This window comes from Protopterus annectens, chromosome 3.part0 (genome assembly GCF_019279795.1).
Source record: "Protopterus annectens isolate FY-2018-M chromosome 3.part0, PAN1.0, whole genome shotgun sequence".
Lineage (NCBI taxonomy): Eukaryota > Metazoa > Chordata > Ceratodontiformes > Protopteridae > Protopterus > Protopterus annectens.
The window spans coordinates 327,144,130-327,161,448 of NC_056731.1; the positions used below are offsets into that span (position 1 = coordinate 327,144,130).

At 41.8% G+C, this 17,319-nt stretch overlaps 1 protein-coding gene across 1 annotated transcript in view; it reads right to left on the reverse strand.

Moving 5' to 3' along the window:
- Positions 1 to 17,319, reverse strand: part of EZH2 (enhancer of zeste 2 polycomb repressive complex 2 subunit) — a gene marked incomplete in the record, with an annotated part of 2,261,448 nt that overhangs the window by 1,281,811 nt on the left and 962,318 nt on the right. Inside the window, 1 exon segment of the mRNA XM_044064800.1 lies at positions 4,818 to 4,981. Coding sequence (XP_043920735.1) covers positions 4,818 to 4,981 — 164 coding nt within the window.

Here is a 17,319-nt window from a genome sequence, read left to right on the forward strand (position 1 = left end):
ATGACGGACTCCTGAGGAGAGTCCAAGCACCTCCTCCTCTACTTCCTGTTTCTAAGGGACTACTTCAGCAGAGTGCTCTGGAGAAGTACTGCAATAAATAGTAATAGCCAACTAGGTAGCCTGGAGACTTTGGGCTGGCTGGCCCTGTGGAGTAGAATGATGGGACTCCAGGCACAGACACATGCGGGATCCAGAAGGGAGATCCGAGGCGGGAAGAATCACCAGTCCTGCAGAAAAAGAGAACACTCCCTCCACCACCTCAAACGTAAATTGCCCCAGGGAGAAGAAAGTCAACAGAGCCGAGAAGCCAAGCTTCTGACTCATCAGATTGCCTTCGGGGCAGAGTGAGCCAACAGAGGCAGAGGTCAGAGCCTATTTATCCAATGGTAAAGTTCTGAGGAGCAGAGACAGCTCTGACAGCTTTGGTAACGTCTCAGATCCGAAAGGATGCTTTGGCTGCAAGAGTCATCCAGCTCCAAAGCACTCAGAGCCGGTGACCTCAGAGAAAGCATTGGAGCCGAAGATAATATGATCTTTAAATCCAAACCAGATGGTCCCAGGAGACTCGGATCCAAAGGGTCCAAAATGACAAGCCCGATTAAAGAAGGAACAGAGAATGGAGGTGTATTACTAGTTAGGGCTTCCTGATCAGAGGGCAGCAGCCAGAACTCCCATGTAAATCTGCACCAAGAGAAACTTCCTCATCATTTTGTGCACATCAGCCTTGCTCAGGCTTCTGGAAGAATAAGATGATGCCATCGAGGGAGATCTGGAGCACTGGCAGGTTACTAAAAAAAGGAGATGGTACTTGAGAGCATATCGGATCTATGGTGTGATTAACTGGTCTGAGGCAACTACTTTGGATCTGAAATGGTAGGATCAGAGGAAGTCAATTTGCTTTCAGATACCAGCTTTAGGCAAAGGATCAGATTTCTTAAGTTTTTTAGGAGGTTCCATCATCAGATCAGAGGATGGGGTTGAGGATCCAGATGAAGCCGAATGTTTACCAGAAGGCTGCTGTTGCTTAGGTTTGGAGGGTTGAGCTTCAGATAAAGTTTCCGAGAAGGAGGAAGTTAACAAACCTTTTAAAATCTGTTTGTTTTTCCTGTCTGCGATGGTCCTAATTTGCAAATTTTAATCTCAGAAGGTGTTCTGGGCCTAGGCAATACACGCATAAGGACGCGATAGTCGGAAAGTGGTAATTTGTGAGTGCATATCTAACATTTTCTAAAACCTGGTGTTTTTTCAGACATTAGACTGCAGAAAAATACAAAGTTTAGAAAAAGAGACAATGTTATCAACAATACAAACTGCATGTATAAAAGGAAAGAAAAGTTTACCAACAATTGTAATAAGGAATACAACAAAGTGTAGGAAAGGGAGAAGTTAAAGCAGATACTGCAATAATAAAAGCCATATTATAAAATAACAAAGATATACAAAGGGTAAATACGGTAAAATTAGACTCATCTTCCGAAATAACAATACTAAGCTTGAGAGCTCACAGTGACCATGTCTGAACATGTAAGTGGCAAACAAGATCTGAGGTATGCTAGGAGATAGAGCATTATGGGTAAATGAAGAACTCAAGAGTTTGTTAGTGGCTAAGAGCTGAAAATAAAGGCCGAGTCAGCAGAGGATCAGATCAGATTCCAATTGTTGAGAAATGAATGAAAATTGATAACATCAAATCAAGTAGTTAACCTAAAGGAGTGAATCTCAGGGTGACACAGGATTCTTTGAAGGCTTCAGACAAAGGCCTTTCCAACAGATAAAGCCAAATCAGGAAGAAGCACATTTGCTGGCCTTGGAAGACTTGTTCTTCTCCAGAAAATTAAGGATATGTGGGAAACAGTGGTCCAAATGAAGTAGACAGTCATAACATCGACCAACAAAAGGCCAGTGCTGGCGAAAGAATATTCAGCCCCACCAAAAAAAATAGGACAGCACTTCAATACCCTATCAGGTCACATCCTGACAGAGGGATGCACTGGCCCCAAAGGAGTTGGTCAGAAATATTGATACCAACAGTAACTTCATCATCAGTGCCAACAAAGTACTGACCCTGACTGGGCCATCCAACACTGACAATGGATTGTCTGACTGCCCTGAAAAGGGACTGAACTGACCTCTTTCAGGAAGGGTCAGGACTAAAAAAGGTTGGCAGAGAAGTTGCTCTCAAGCCCCTGATGGTGGTGGTGGGGTGGGGAAGACACCAGAGATGCATCTGCTGTATACTAAAGCAAAAATGCCTGCTACGGTCTTACTATTTTGGTTCTGTCTGACTACAAATGTAACACTCAGGATGAAGGATGTAGGTACAAACTCAGGCTCAAAGGGAACTGAAGCATTTTCAGAGTGGGATGATTCTCCTAAAAGGATACAGCTATACCTCAACATGCTTCAATTTAGCAGAACAGGTTCCACAAACTCTTTAGCAAAACAGGTTTAACTAATGTATCAACAGTTTGACTGGGTTAGTCCCAGTAGGGCAGCAACCTCTCTTCAAGGGAGACATAAGGTAATATTCATTCTGAATAGAGGAATGTGGCTAGTGCACCAAAGAATATCTTCTACTCTTTCCAAGCTAATGGTGGCACCAGAGGGCTACTATCAACACTTGGAATAATAAAGGAAGATGGACTCCATATAAAAGTGAGAGAAGTGCTGCAGAGTTGGAAGAAATCACACTGCAGAGGTCTAATTAAGCAAGAGTTACAGAAGTAATATAAAAGGTTTGAAGGACACAGTTTTATTTAACAGAGGATCCAATGGATTGCAAATCAATGCAAAGGAGCAAGGTGATTGACAGGTGCTCTGGTGGGCTGGAAGGTAAAGCAGAGATTTCTTCAGCATTTATCTCAAGACAGTGCAGTACAGTAAAAAGTATCTGACCAGTGAGGAATGGGAGAGCAGTAGGAAGAAACATACAGTCACAAGAGTAATGAATTTTAAGGGTGTGACCTCTGAATGGGCTGCAGGCAACAGTGAGGGAAACTTGAGCAGTTTCATTCAGGAATACTCAAGAATGGAATGGCTAGTGAAAGGCAAAGGACCTAAGCTACAGGTCTTCTTCAAAGACATCATCTTGTAAGAAAAGCAGAGAAGATTTGTTACCGCTACCCATTTAAGAAATAAGGGAAGGTGGAGGTAGGACACCACCTTACTACCATAACCATGTTGGCATACTTGTGCACAGTCAGGTACAGGGTCAGCTGTGTGACAGATGGGGACTGGGTGATAAAGTACCTGTGGAAGCACTTGCCAATCAGTGCAGGAAAGTGAGATGCCTGCAGTGGGTCAGGTGCTGGCATCAAGCCTGTTACTTAAGAGGTACACTTGCCCACAAGAGCCAGTCCTTATTAACCCTCAAAACCACTGTAGAAGCCCCGGGAAAAGGTGAATCCAGTAACCCCCCCCCCAAAAAAAAAATGCTTAGCCTTCCTGGATCAAAAGGTGAAGGACAATCCATTGCATATTCCTTGACTTGGCTCACCAAGCCTTGTGGGACTACAAGTCTTTTGCATGAAATCTGAGACCTGAGCTGCAGTGGTGTAATTAAATGACTAGTGACCAGAATCCATAGGTTCACAGGATTGCCTCAGCTAACCTACTAAGGATGAAGTGGTAATTGTACCTTGAAACATACCACCCAAGGTGCTCAGAGATGTGAATCTCCAATGCCCTTGTCATCTGCCAAAGCAAAGGGTAGGTGTAAACTCAAGTACTCACCAGTAGAGGGTGAAGTGTCTGCAAGCTAGGACTGGAAAACCATCTCCATAAAGAACCTACCTTAGAAAGGTGTGACCTATTGAGTGTTCTTTGTCTCTAAAATTTGATGGTAATCTAGCAAAGGTCTGAAACTTGTATGTGGGACTCTCCCACTGAGTAGTGAGATAGGCTAACAGACTTTCTGTCCTACACCAGTGGGAGCTGGATTGAACTGTTGGCATTCACGGCACTACTTTACATCACTCTTTTCTCCTAGGTAGCAGACTTACTGCTGGTGCTGGTCCTGGCTCAATAAGTGGCCATGCAAACACTTAGAAGGCTTTGGTGGTTTAAGCATCTAAGATGGGAACTTATCTACAAACACTATAATCAAGATAGTTAACAGTGGCAGAAAAGAGTTGGTGGACTCAGGGGTAAAGTGTGCTAAAAATGCAGAACTGGAGTGGAAAATATGAACCGAGTTCTATACCCTACTAAGGGAGAACTGCAACTTTAGGATTGCAGTTTTAAGTGAAAATACTGAGAAAAATATTGAAGGAATGACAAAAGTATGGAAAAAGCACTGATAATTTCATAAAGAATAGGCATCTGTAATAGACAAACTAGAATTAGGCTCAGTTCAGCAAAAGAAAGACCAGGAACAAGGAATATGAAAGGTAGCAACTATGTTCAATATTGATGCAGGACATTCCAAATCCAGAATACTGATACCATTATTGGGGCCAGCACCAGTCCTAGCACCAGCTAAATGTTAAAAGCTTAAACAGTGAAGTCACAGAAGGAGCAATGACAGGCAGTAGGAAGGAAAGAAAAATGGCATTTGCTTTTATGGATACTTTCATTATTAACCATGACAAATTAAAACTGATGGGCATGTTAGTGGGCTGGTAGATAGCAGAACAAATAATCATTTTAAATTTTACCACAGACACCTGGTTATAGTGTGATCCACTGCTCAAACTACTATGGGTGATCAGACTTCTGCAGTGGCTTTACACACCAACTAAGGTGATTCTGCTGTGCATTTTAATTTAATCTTCATTTAGTCTACAACACACAAACTATACACAAAACACTATACTTACGATGCAGGAAGCAGTCATACTTAAAACAACGTCTGCAAAATAAGGTATGAAAAGAATGCAGACTTTGCTCTCTCTGAACAGATTTTGCATTTGGTCCATCTATATTTGGTGTGCATTCTGGGGGAAGGGCACCAGGAAGCTGCAGTTCTGTAAGCTCTTTATACCTGAAAACAAGACAAAAAATTCACTCATTTGCTAGCACATTAATTCATCTTCACCAAACATAAGATAAAGTAAAAAAATATATATTATACATACATATTTACACACAGGCACATGTCTGAGAATATCCTCCCTAACATGCATGCCTGCTGCTAAAAATGTGGTGATCCTCCCCGTTTTTCACATAATCTCACCAGCTAGTTACAGTGAAAATTACTGTTACAAAAGTTAAGTGGTTGCTCATAAAGCAGCGTGCCATCTTACTAAATACTGACAAGTACCACTGGACCCCAACACCACCACATGGCTGACAATGACCTTTAGTCCTCCATTAGGTCACATTAGAGGAAACTGTCTTGGCAAAAAGCATAAACTATGCAGAAAGCATCTTTCCCAGCCTAAGCCTAGTAATTTGAAACAAACTACGTTAAGACTCGCACTACTTTTTCTTGAACAGTTCTTTAAGATGCATGTGGGTTGAAAAGAGGGCTCTTTTGAGCCTCTGGGTAGGTCAAGATGACAATCTGCTACATCCTTGGTCGACAGTCTTTTTGAATAAGTTATAGTTTCCATCTTATGGAACGATCCAAATGTAGTTACCTATAAAATGTATTCACTTTTTTTTTTTTTTTTGCGCTTAGAAGACCTTCTCAACCCACTTCCATTGAGCTGTTCTTATTCCAGAGTTACAGCATTCCTGTTGCTAAAAGATATTCTGTGAAGCAAATCACAAAGTACTTGTGAAGTTGCTTCCAGCTACTAGTATATATCAGGCTGATGAGCACAACCTTCCTGCTTGTACAATACAGTTACTTAAGTGACCTTCACACTAGTTTTTACTCTAACAACCCGGCACCACTTGTTACTACTGCTGATGTTACTGGGTCAGCTACACAACTTTTTTTTTTTTCTTTAAATTTTAATTTGCTTCCCTTAGTAATCAATCTCACTTCAGTGAAATGTAGTGATTTAAAATATCAATTTACCCTCCGATACCTATCTTGAAGAGTCAGTTTTATGATGTGAAACTTCCCTATAAAAGTAACACTGCCCTATCTTCTGAACATGAATTTTTACTCTCACATTAACTCAAAAATGCTTTATACTGTTTACCTTAACTACAGATAAATTAAAATGTATGCCATTTTTATTAATATTTTGTAAGTCATTATGTGCAGCGGTTTCACCAGCATTTGATCTCAGTCAGTATTTGTTGTGCAATTATCCTTGAACATCTTATGATTTGGATCATGTTTGAAAACTGTCCTTCACGTGACACCGCTTATCTGACCATTAATTACATGAAGTATGAATAAATACATACTAAAATATAGCTAATAAAGGAATGAATCATAGTTATCTATCTAAATGAAAAGTGCTCTGTGACCAAGTAGACCTTTTGAGAAATGTTACTGGAGAGGTTAAGTACTCTGGATATGCTTTGTACAAAGGATGCTCTTATCCAGCTGAAATTTTTCTCAGCCCTTAGGTCCAAATTATGTGGCCCACACCAGAATTCTTTCTACCAGCCTCACAAAGTGAAAAAGATTGCTTAGGGTTCTGGTATTGGTGTTTTGAGGTGGGGTGAAGCCTTCTATGTTTGGCATAGGTACTTTATAAAAGGTTGCAATCTGTTGCCATGTATGATCTTACTCTCGCTGGACAATTAGGCACTACCTTGTCCATTATTTCTTTACTTCTGTGTTTGCTCTTTCATGTATCATTCTCGTTTATGTCTTAACTTTTAAGTATGGTTTAACTTAGTAAGACTTAAGATCACTTAGCTCATGTATAGTCTTTTACTGGTTATTGTTTCTAAACGAATTCTAGCTTCCTTCCTTGGGTCCCTGATGTAACTTAACTAGGAAGCTAAATGTGTTATGCAGCACAAAACATACTGTTGATTGCCCAAATAAAATGTATTGCTTCATTTGTATCTGCGACATGCCTTCTCATTATTTTGTATATAATCTTACATGCACCAAGTGTATTGCATCTCCTGCTGTGATGACAGCTTTTAGTCAACCTTATACTTTGCCATTTAAACACAATACCTAAACTACACAGAGCATCAACTACCTGTACATCTAAATCTGCAACTCAAAGTACCTCACCTTAGTTCAGTTTAACTATTCTAGTATCACTTTCACTTTGCAGAAAATTCTACTGTTTAAACATCAAACTACAAATGTTTGTTATATAGCACTTGGCATGGTTGAAAAGGGTCTTTGGACCACTTTACTCACCTGGTTAACAACCTAATAAAATTCCCTGAATCAAGGTTAAATGACCTGATCTCTCCACTATCACAGGTTCATTCCTCCAACTAAACTAGATGGCCTTCTTGCAGCAGACACATTTGCCAGCAGTAAGTTCTTTTACACTAACCTTCCCAACATCAGCCTTTTCAAGGAAGGGGTAACATAACACACCAACTACAGACCTTTTCTTGAAAAGGAACTGAAAACATGCAGTAAAGGTACATTCATTATGTAAAGCTCTTCAAAACAATCCTCTTTAGTGGGTTCAACTAATGGGGACGCCGCCCGTTATGAAAAACCTACTCAGTAACAAAATATGCATCAGCATTCACAAAAGCCTCATCTCCCTGTAACTATTACAGGAATCCTTCATGACTATACCACTCACATTCAACTTGCAAACTACACACTCATCTAAAAGGGAAAGTAAAATATGAAATGCTGTTTTATTCTTTAAATCCCTTACCTTTTCTGACTGAATTCTCGTACATTAAATTTGTGTATGAGAAAGTTTAATCTGCACATCCACCCTACAGAGAGTTAAAAGTAGGTAAATAAGAACCCATTTCAGGTATTTTCTGAGACTGTCTTAGTATACTTTTGGGCTGTGTTCAGCCAATGAAAACATCAAACTGTACAAAACAAGGAACAGGGCAAATGTGCCTCGGGGCCACATTCAAATGTGAAGAACAATCCTACCAAAAGTGACTCTGCCCCTAATGTGGTTTTCCAAATTGCTATGCTTAGTAAGTGCATGACACTGTGACCAACTGGCCAAATCATAAATGTCTGCCATAGGAACATTGCTGAAAAAAAATCACTAAAAGCACCTGACTCCTGAGGAACAGGAACAGTAGAGAGTCCTCATGACAAAATATAATGCATCTGGTAAACTAGACAAAAGCACCTGACTCCTGAGGAGCAGGAACAGTAGAGAGTCCTCATGACAAAATATAATGCATCTGGTAAACTAGACAAAATCTGTTTTGCAGATGACTATTTTCCAAGACAATAACAAATGGCCAGTTCCGAAAAGGTGAGCCTTTTCATTACAGAGAATTCATGCTGTTGATGAAAAAGCTCTGTGTGAACATTGTGAAGAATGCATTCTCCATGTCCGAGACTCTGAAGAGAGCAATGGAATGTTCGTGGACCGTTTTACATACGTCTATGGAAACTACTGGGGGCTTAACCATGGAGAATCCTAGTTTTGTGCAACAGCAGACAAGGCTACTTACACATAAACGTCTCCATTCAGAAATCCTCCACTCAGAAGTGTTAGCCACATCAAAAAGGCCATCTGGGAGATAAACTTTCAAGGAAGGGTGCAGTAATATCTTGGTTGACCAGTGCAGGATAAAAGGCCTGCACTACACACAATGAAATTTTAAGGTCTGGTTCAAAAAGGTTCTTAAGTTAATTCTAAATGAGTAAGACTCACGTGACTCAAATCCAGCCTTTTAAACAGAACGAGAAGCACTTCCTTTGGTGTATCTATATATTTGTGTGGCTGGCCTTACGAATAGCTAAACATAAGCCGAATGACACCCCCATACAAAGATACAAATCCACACATACACTTACAGAAAAAAAAAATGAAACGCTAAAGTCAGTCCAGAGGAAACATTAGTAGTAGGAAAGACAGCTAAACTATGACTTGACACTTTTGTGAATAATTACATTTTTAACTAAGCTCTTCAAAGGCCACGAAAGAACTGACATGGTGACTCCATTCTAACCCTATTACCAACTCGGACAAAACAGACGCACAGATTATCTAGAGAATGTTGAGATATCTACTGTCCAAGCTCCCTATGTTCTGTTCGAGTAAGAAAAAAAAAGGATGACTATGTCCCCATCATGTGCATTTATGTCAATCAACAAACTTCAATGAAAGGACAGTCTGTGTTATTTGAATAAACATCTACACACAAGGTCTGTGGTTCAGTCTAATAAGAGTATGTCCCAGGAACATGGGCTGCTGAAAAAATCCCAAATACAAACCCCAATACCAGACAAATTCTTAGCAAAAGCAGTAAGGCTTCATAATCCTTTGCTATTACAAGCATCATACCACTGATATGTTGAATCTAATCTAATCAAAAGCAATGGTGGCTTGAGTGCAGCAAGTGCCTACAGAAGATGGAAAACTGCTCTAAGATGGTTCTACACAGCCATCTGCCCAAAATACTCCAAAATTACCTGGACTGTATGCTAATCTGACAGCCTAGTTAAAGACTTTCTACTAAGAATGTGGCTCTGACCTGAAGACATTGTGGGAAAGACCATGCCAGACAGCAGCAGCCGGGTGTTTTTTTGCCTTCCACATGAATATCAACCAGTCAGCTTTTGACTCTGGAATAGTGCAGTTACGACAGCACCTTGTCAGTGACAGCCATCCATCATTTCTATTTCAATGAGCAACATGATGAACACGGAACAGTTGTGGTAGAAACTTGTCATAAATGCAGATGGAAAAGTATATATGCAGTTGAAGTAGTGATAACATGTCTTCCCGTTGCTGTTACAGAAAGCCTGATGCCTAGCCCAAGTGAATGTACTTCCAACATCTTTAGTTCTGTCTTGCCCTTTCAGCCTCTAAAGCTTTGAGATGGATTCCTATTACAAACCTGTTCAGCTGGAATATGACTGGGTGCAGCAGACCAACAAGCCCCCTCAAAGCTGCACTTCCAAGTTCTAGGTCACATTCAGGACAGGGGCACTTTGTGAAAGTGGCAGAGAGGGAATCTAAAAAGGCAGGAGAATGGATATCTACCACAACCCCTGAATACCCTTAAGTAAGGAGTGTAAAAGTACAGTTTTGTACCTACCATAAATGTAGATGTTCGAGTGTTCACCCTGCTGCAGTCATCACACTTGGGTTATCCTGTTGTCAGGCGGTCCCACAGTCGGGCGGAATTCCAAAGTCTTGGTCCAGCGTCGGTTGCTGTCGCTTCTTCCCTGACGTCAGTGCGCCAGGGGTATATATAATGCATCCGACGCCATTTTCTTCGTTTTTTCTTGCCCCAGATGTCAGGTGTCCCCAAAAAGGTGGTCAGTAATTAGTACCAATTTATGAAGTTTTAGCACAAACACAAAATCCCTCGCAAATACATCAGGAAGGTTTTGTAGAGATTTAGCCAGTTAGATCAGAGGGGATGGAGGGGGTAACCTGGACTGCAGCGGGCTGAACACTCGAACATCTACATTTATGGTAGGTACAAAACTGTACTATGTTCATTGTGTTACCCTGCTGCAGTCATCACACTTGGGTAGAATCCCAAAGCTAAGGATGGGTGGAGGATTCATAGAGGGTTAGAGGAGGCTAGAAGGCCCTGCAGAACTGCAGTGGCGAAGCCAGCTCTAGTCTTAAAGTGGTAAGTGGTAGTGTTTGGTAAAGGTGTGTACTGAACTCCAAGTTGCAGCTTCCAAAATATCCTTGGTTGGAACCCCCCTGAGGAAGGCTGTAGATGTAGCTGTTGCCCTGTTAGAGTGGGGCCTAATGGTAGCAGGAACTGGTTTTCCATGATGGGTATAGCAAAAACGAATGCAATGTCCTATCCATTTGGAAATGGCTTGTTTTGATATAGCCTTCCCTTGTGAAGCTGTTGCATAGGATACAAAGAGCTGGTCAAATTTTCTGAAAACCTTAGTTTTATCCAAGTAGTAACGAAGTTGCCTGTGAATGTCCAAGGAATGCAGGAGTCTTTCTCCTTTGTTCTGTGGATTTGGGAAGAAGGTGGGTAAGTGCATGGTTTGATTTAAAGCCACACTGGAAACTACCTTAGGCATGAAGGAAGGATTAGTTCGTAGAGAAACTCTGTCTTGATGGAAAATGAGGAAAGGTTCCACTGCCATTAGTGCCTGCAGCTCTGAGACTCTTCTAGCTGAAGTTATTGCTAGCAGCAGGGCAGTCTTCCATGATAGAAACTGTAGATCTGCAGAGAAAGCTGGTTCAAAGGGAGGTAGCGTAAGTTTTTCAAGAACAAAATTGAGGTCCCATGTTGGTGTAGGTGCTCTCCTGGGGGGGTCTAATGTTTTTTGCCCCTCTGAGGAACTGCCTTAGAAGTGGATGTGAAAATAAGGGTGGATCCGTGTTGTAGTGGGCTGAAATAGCTGATGCATGGATTTTAATGGAAGAAAAAGAAAGTCCTTTGTGCAACATCTCAGTTAAATTCTGTAGAATCTGAAGCATGTGAGGCTGAAGTGTGTTTTGTCCTTTAGCTTGGTTCCAGGTGCAAAATCTTTTCCATTTGTCCGAGTAGGCCTTCCTGGTGCTGGGCCTCCTAGCTTCCAGAAGAACATCCATAACTGCTTGTGAAAGAGGAGCTGGCTGGATGCTTAATTGATTTGCCATGCAGCCAGATTTAAGGTTTTGAGCTGGCTGTGTAGAATCTGATTGTTTTGCTGTGTGAGCAAATGAGCAATTTGTGGCAAAATCCAAGGTGGGCCCTGGGCCATATTCCTTAACAGTGGGTACCAGTGCTGGCGTGGCCAGTCTGGGGCTATGAGTATCAGTCGTGGTCTCTCCTTTCTGATTTTCAGAAGCACCTTTGTGAGGAGAGGCAATGGAGGGAAGGCATATACTGTCAGGTTTGTCCAACTGAATGAGAGTGCGTCCACTTTCCAAGCTTGATGGTGAAGTGTCCTTGTACAAAATTTTGTTAGCTGATAGTTTTGTGGGCTGGCAAACAGGTCTATGTCTGGAAGGCCCCATTTTTGAGTTATCATTGCAAATACTTGTGGATCCAGTTTCCACTCGTGGGGATCCATGATGTTTCTGCTGACGTCGTCTGCCAATGTGTTCTTTTTTCCTGGCAGGAATTGAGCTTGTAACTGAACTTGGTAAGCCAGTGCTGTGTTCCACAAGGTCATTGCTTGCCTGCACAGAAGTTAGGAGTGTGTACCCCCTTCTTTGTTTATGTACCACATTAATGTGGTGTTGTCCATCCTTATTGTAAGTTGTCCTGGATGTAATAGGTTCTTGAAGGCTGTCAGAGCATTCTGTACAGCTAGCATCTCTTTTTGATTGATGTGCAGATTTCTTTGATCTGCAGTTCCATACGCCTTGAACACACTGTCCTGCCATATGTGTGCCCCGAAGGCCTAGTCCGATGCATCTGTTGTCATAGTTTGCCTGGCTGAGGGCAAGGTGAAAGGCTGACCCTTGTTGAGGTGACATGCCTGTGACCACCATAGAAACTCCTGTTGTAGGCAAGGAATGAGAGATCATTGTGTCCAAGCTGTGGCTGTGTTGAGACCATACACTTTTTAGGTACCACTGTAATTTCCTCATATGCAGCTTTGCAAATGGTATTAGTAGTATGCAAGATGCCATGAAGCCCAAGGCCTGCAGAATTTTTCTTGCAGGGAGTAGGGTCTTTGTTGCCATTGTTTTGAAATATTGAGTCAGTTGTAGTTTGTCTGGCGTCAGATAAGCCTTCTGGGCCGTTGTATTCAAGCTGGCATCCAGGAATGTCATATTTTGTGAGGGTACTAGTTTTGATTTCTTTTTGTTTACTGTGTACCCCAGGCAACTTAGAAGATGTTTTACAAAAGCCAGATGTTGTAAGAGGATGTCCTTGCTTTCTGCTTGGATGAGACAGTCGTCCAGGTATGGGTATATTTGAATTCCTCTTTGTCTGCAGTATACAATTACTGGTGCCAGGCATTTTGTGAAGACCCTGGGCGCAGTAGATAAGCCAAAGGGCAGTGCAGAGAATTGGTAATGGGTTGAACCTGCAATGAAACGGAGGTATCTTCTGCAACTTTGTCTGATAGGGACATGCAGGTATGCCTCCTTGAGGTCCAACGTTACTAGCCATGCTTTCTTGCCCAACATGGGAAGAAGCTGCTGTAGTATTAGCATCTTGAATTTGGGTACTTGTAGGAAGGTGTTTAGAATTGAAAGGTCCAGAATGGGTCTCCAGGCATTGTCCTTTCTGGGGACTAGAAAGAGTCTTGAGTAAAATCCTTGGCCTTGCTCTCGTGTAGGTACCAGTTAAATGGCTCTCATATCTATGAGAGCTGTAATTTGTTTTTGTGCCTCTGCCCATTGATTTTGTGGCAGCTTTGGCATTCCTCTTTTCATTGGCAAGGTGTGGAAATGGAATCTGTATCCTTGTGAAATTATGTCTAGGACCCATTTGTCCTTTGTGACAATGTGCCAGTTGTCTGGAAAAAGTGCGAGTTTTCCTCCCAAGGGAGCTGCCAAGAGAGTGTTGCTTGGCCAGATGAGGTGCAAGTCATTGAGTTTGTCTTCTGGTAGATTGGGGCCTGTCTTCTCCTCCCTTCTGTGTTGCAGTGCCCCATTGTCAAGGTTTGTATTGGGCTTGTGGTTGTCCTCTGCCTCTTGGACGTCTGTATTTACCCCTCTGTGGTCTGTCAGTAGCTGGAAAGGACCAATTTTTAGTTGGCCAATTTCTGCTGGAGCGAGGGGGCTGTACCTGTAGAAAATCTTTGACTGTTTGCATAGATTTTGCCTTATCCTCCATTTTCTTTAAGACTTCTTCTGCCTCAACTCCAAATAGAACATCCTGCTGTAAGGGAGCATCTAGAAGCTTTGCTTTAACATGATCAGGCAGAGTTTGTTCCTTTAGCCAAGCATGCCTACGTATAACAGACCCAGTGACAGCTGCTCTGCAGGAAGCCTCCAAAGAATCAAAACCACATTGTAAAGTATGTTTGCCCACCTGTTCAACTGCATGCAACAGATCCTGCATTTCTTTCAATTCAGACTGTTGAGGGAGTGTGCTCATTTTTTGTTTTAGTGGAGACATAAGAAATTGCTGATATTTTAGCATGTGAAATTGGCAATTTAGTGCTCTCATAGCTAGAGTGGCTGAGGTGTAAATCTTTTCCCCCCACCTGTCTAGTGCTCTGGAGTCCCTTTCAGAGGGTACAGGATTTTTTGCCATAGAAGCTTTAGCCCCTTTGGGACCCTGGGAGATGGTCTCTGGATCAGCAACACGGCTTTTATAAAGGAATTTGTGGGAATCAGGCACTCTATAGTATCGGTCTGGTTTGGCTGGAGCAGGAGGCAGAGAATCAGGGTTCAAACTGGATTCTAAGTAAACATCATCCACAATGTCTAAAACTGGGGGAATAGCAAGTGGTCTGTGCTGGGGGAGTAAAAGAAACTCTCGGAGCCTTTTCTTTGAGTCAGAGTAGTCCTGACCTTCCCAGTGAAAATGTTCCCTCATAGTGTGTAAAGTTTCCCCAAAGGAGAAAGGAGTAATCTTCAGGAGGAGAAGATGAGGGAATAGAATCCTCAGCATCAGAATCTTCATAAGGGGAGGAGTAATCTTGGTCCTCAGAGGAGCCTGAGGAAATAGACACGATCAGAGGAGGCATAATCTTCCCCTTGTCCAGGCCTTTTGTCAGGTGGGGGTTGAGAACCCCTGATTAAAGAGATCAAATCTTCAGCCATTTTAAGCATCTGTTTCTTAGGCATGGGGCCTTGAACAGGAGACTGAAGTGCAGTCTTTTTTGGTTTAATAGGAGTCTTAAGCTTAGGATACGTTTTTATGGTGAGCATAGTCGGTCTGAAGACGCCTTCAGAAACCGAAGGTGTTTCTGCAGCACCGACATCTTTCTGCAGAGTCGTCGGTAGGGGCTGAACAAAATGGCTGCGTCGGCCTAGCGCTCTCCGCCAAAGGCTCCAAAGCGGTCTCTGGTTCCAAATCTGCGGTAGTCAGGGGCTGCGTCGGAGCCTCACTGAAGACTGGTGAAACGGAGGCCGGTCCAGCCGAGACCTCGGAGTCTGGCTTGGGCCTAGGCTGCCTGTCCTTATCCTTGCATTTTTTGTGCACGCCGGTAGTCGGTTGCTCCGACGGCATTGTGTAGTTAAATTTTCTACTGAAGTAGTGTCGTGCGAAATCAAAGCGTATTTTTATAGTACACTAACTAAACCTAGCACAAAAACGACAACCAGTGATGTCATGGGGTCTGGGCCTAGGCAAGGTATGCAGTAAGAGTGAAAATCCTTATGAGGTATTTGCTTCCCACAAGAAATACAATTGTTAACTTTTTCTGACATCGGGCTGAGGCAAGAAAAGTTTCCGCAACGGGTACTTAGCTTTATTGAAGACTTCGGATCTGAAATTCGACTTCAAAAATCTCAAGTGTCGGCCGACTGGCACTTGCGAACTGCTTCTGCTTCGGACACCGCGTGGCAAGAAAGACCGAAGAAAATGGCGTTGGATGCATTATATATACCCCTGGCACACTGACGTCAGGGAAGAAGCGACAGCAACTGACGCCGGACCAAGACTTTGGAATTCTGGCCGACTGCAGGACCGCCTGACGACAGGATAACCCAAGTGTGATGACTGCAGCAGGGTAACACGACGAACATCAGGGAAATATTACTACAACAGTGAACACACAAACATCTGGCAATAAGGCAAGTTCCTAGCACATCTGTTTTGTGTTCATCATGTTGCTATCACTATTGCAACAGTAATATTTGAAGAGTCCCAAAGTTCATGGACCAGTGGATGCCTGGCACTGACAAGGTGCTAAGTGTAGTAGTCCCTGTAGTATCACAGTAAATTCTGCCCTAGCTGTACATAAATGCCCAGGTTACAATACTATTCTCAAACAAGAAGCAAAACGCTGATAATCCACACGCTGACTATAATTTTTCACCCAAAGGAATGCAGCTCAACCACAAAGTGCACTTTGGATGGTAATGGGTTATTATTCACCTCCATAGATGTAGTGGACTTGTTCTCCTGCATTCCCCCAGATGAAGGTCTTGCAGCATTCACCAACAGTATGAGAAAACATACAGGATTCAGTTGGGACAGAATTAGTATGTTGGTGGATTTAATGAGTATTGTATTAGACCACAATTACATTTTCTTTGAAGGGGAAATGTTTCGACAAACCAAAGGGGTAGCTATGGGGGCAGCTTGTGCCCCCATATACGCCAATTTGGTTCTACTTGACTGGGAGGAGTCCAACATATTCAACAGTGAATATATGACATCTATCAAGTATTATTCACGTTATCTTGATGATATTTACATCTTATGGAATGGTGATGTTGACTCATTTAACAATTTTGTACATTATTTAAACAACAGTACCAACTATCTTAGATTTACATCAGAAACTAATGGTACTGGAGTAGCATATCTTGACACACTTATTAGCTTTGACGGCAATAGATTCAAATCCAGGATACATAGAAAATCTACTTTTACGAATTCCTACTTGGTATTTAATAGTAACCACCCCAGACAGCTCAAATATAACATATTTAAGGGACAACTTATTCGAGCTGTCAGAATGACATCTGATTATAAGGAAATGATTGATGAGGTCCGGTTTATTACTAGTCTTTTTAGAGAAAGAGGGTACGATGAAAGAATGATGTCAGATACAACTAATTATGTTATAGAGGAATGGGGAAGGAAGTATTTACCCCTATTGGGTTTCAATAGTGAAAATTACACTAATGGGCCAATTTTGACGGATATTAACAAACGTAAAGACAATAACACAGATTTAAAATTTAATAGAGCTTGTATAGTAGAATTTGGGCCTCACACACAAGCAGTGAAGAATATTATGACAAGATATTGGCAAACATATTTTACTGAGGAAGATGTTTTAAATACAATTGGTTCTACACCTCTTTTTGTCTATAAGATGGGTAGGAATTTGAAAAATATTTTGGAGAAAGGATTTCAACCTAGGAACATCTTGAATTCATCTGCTTCTAAATGTGGAGTTTGCCATCAGTGTAAGGATATATTAGTGGAGAAACAAGTTATACTGGACAATGTTAACAAAACAGTAGTTAAATTTAAGAAAGGCAATTGCAAAACGAGCATGCTCATATACCTTGCCAAATGTATGTCCTGCCCTGCATTTTACATAGGCAGGACAGAAAGACAGTTTAGAAAGAGGATTTATGCACACGGTTATAGCATTAAAAGAAAGGATACTAAAAATGCACTTTATAGGCACATTAATAGCAGGGGTGATGAACATTATTTTAAGTTTGCTATTATTGACACTATACATGTAGACCCTAGGGGGGGCAACATAAAAAACTTTTTAGCCTATAA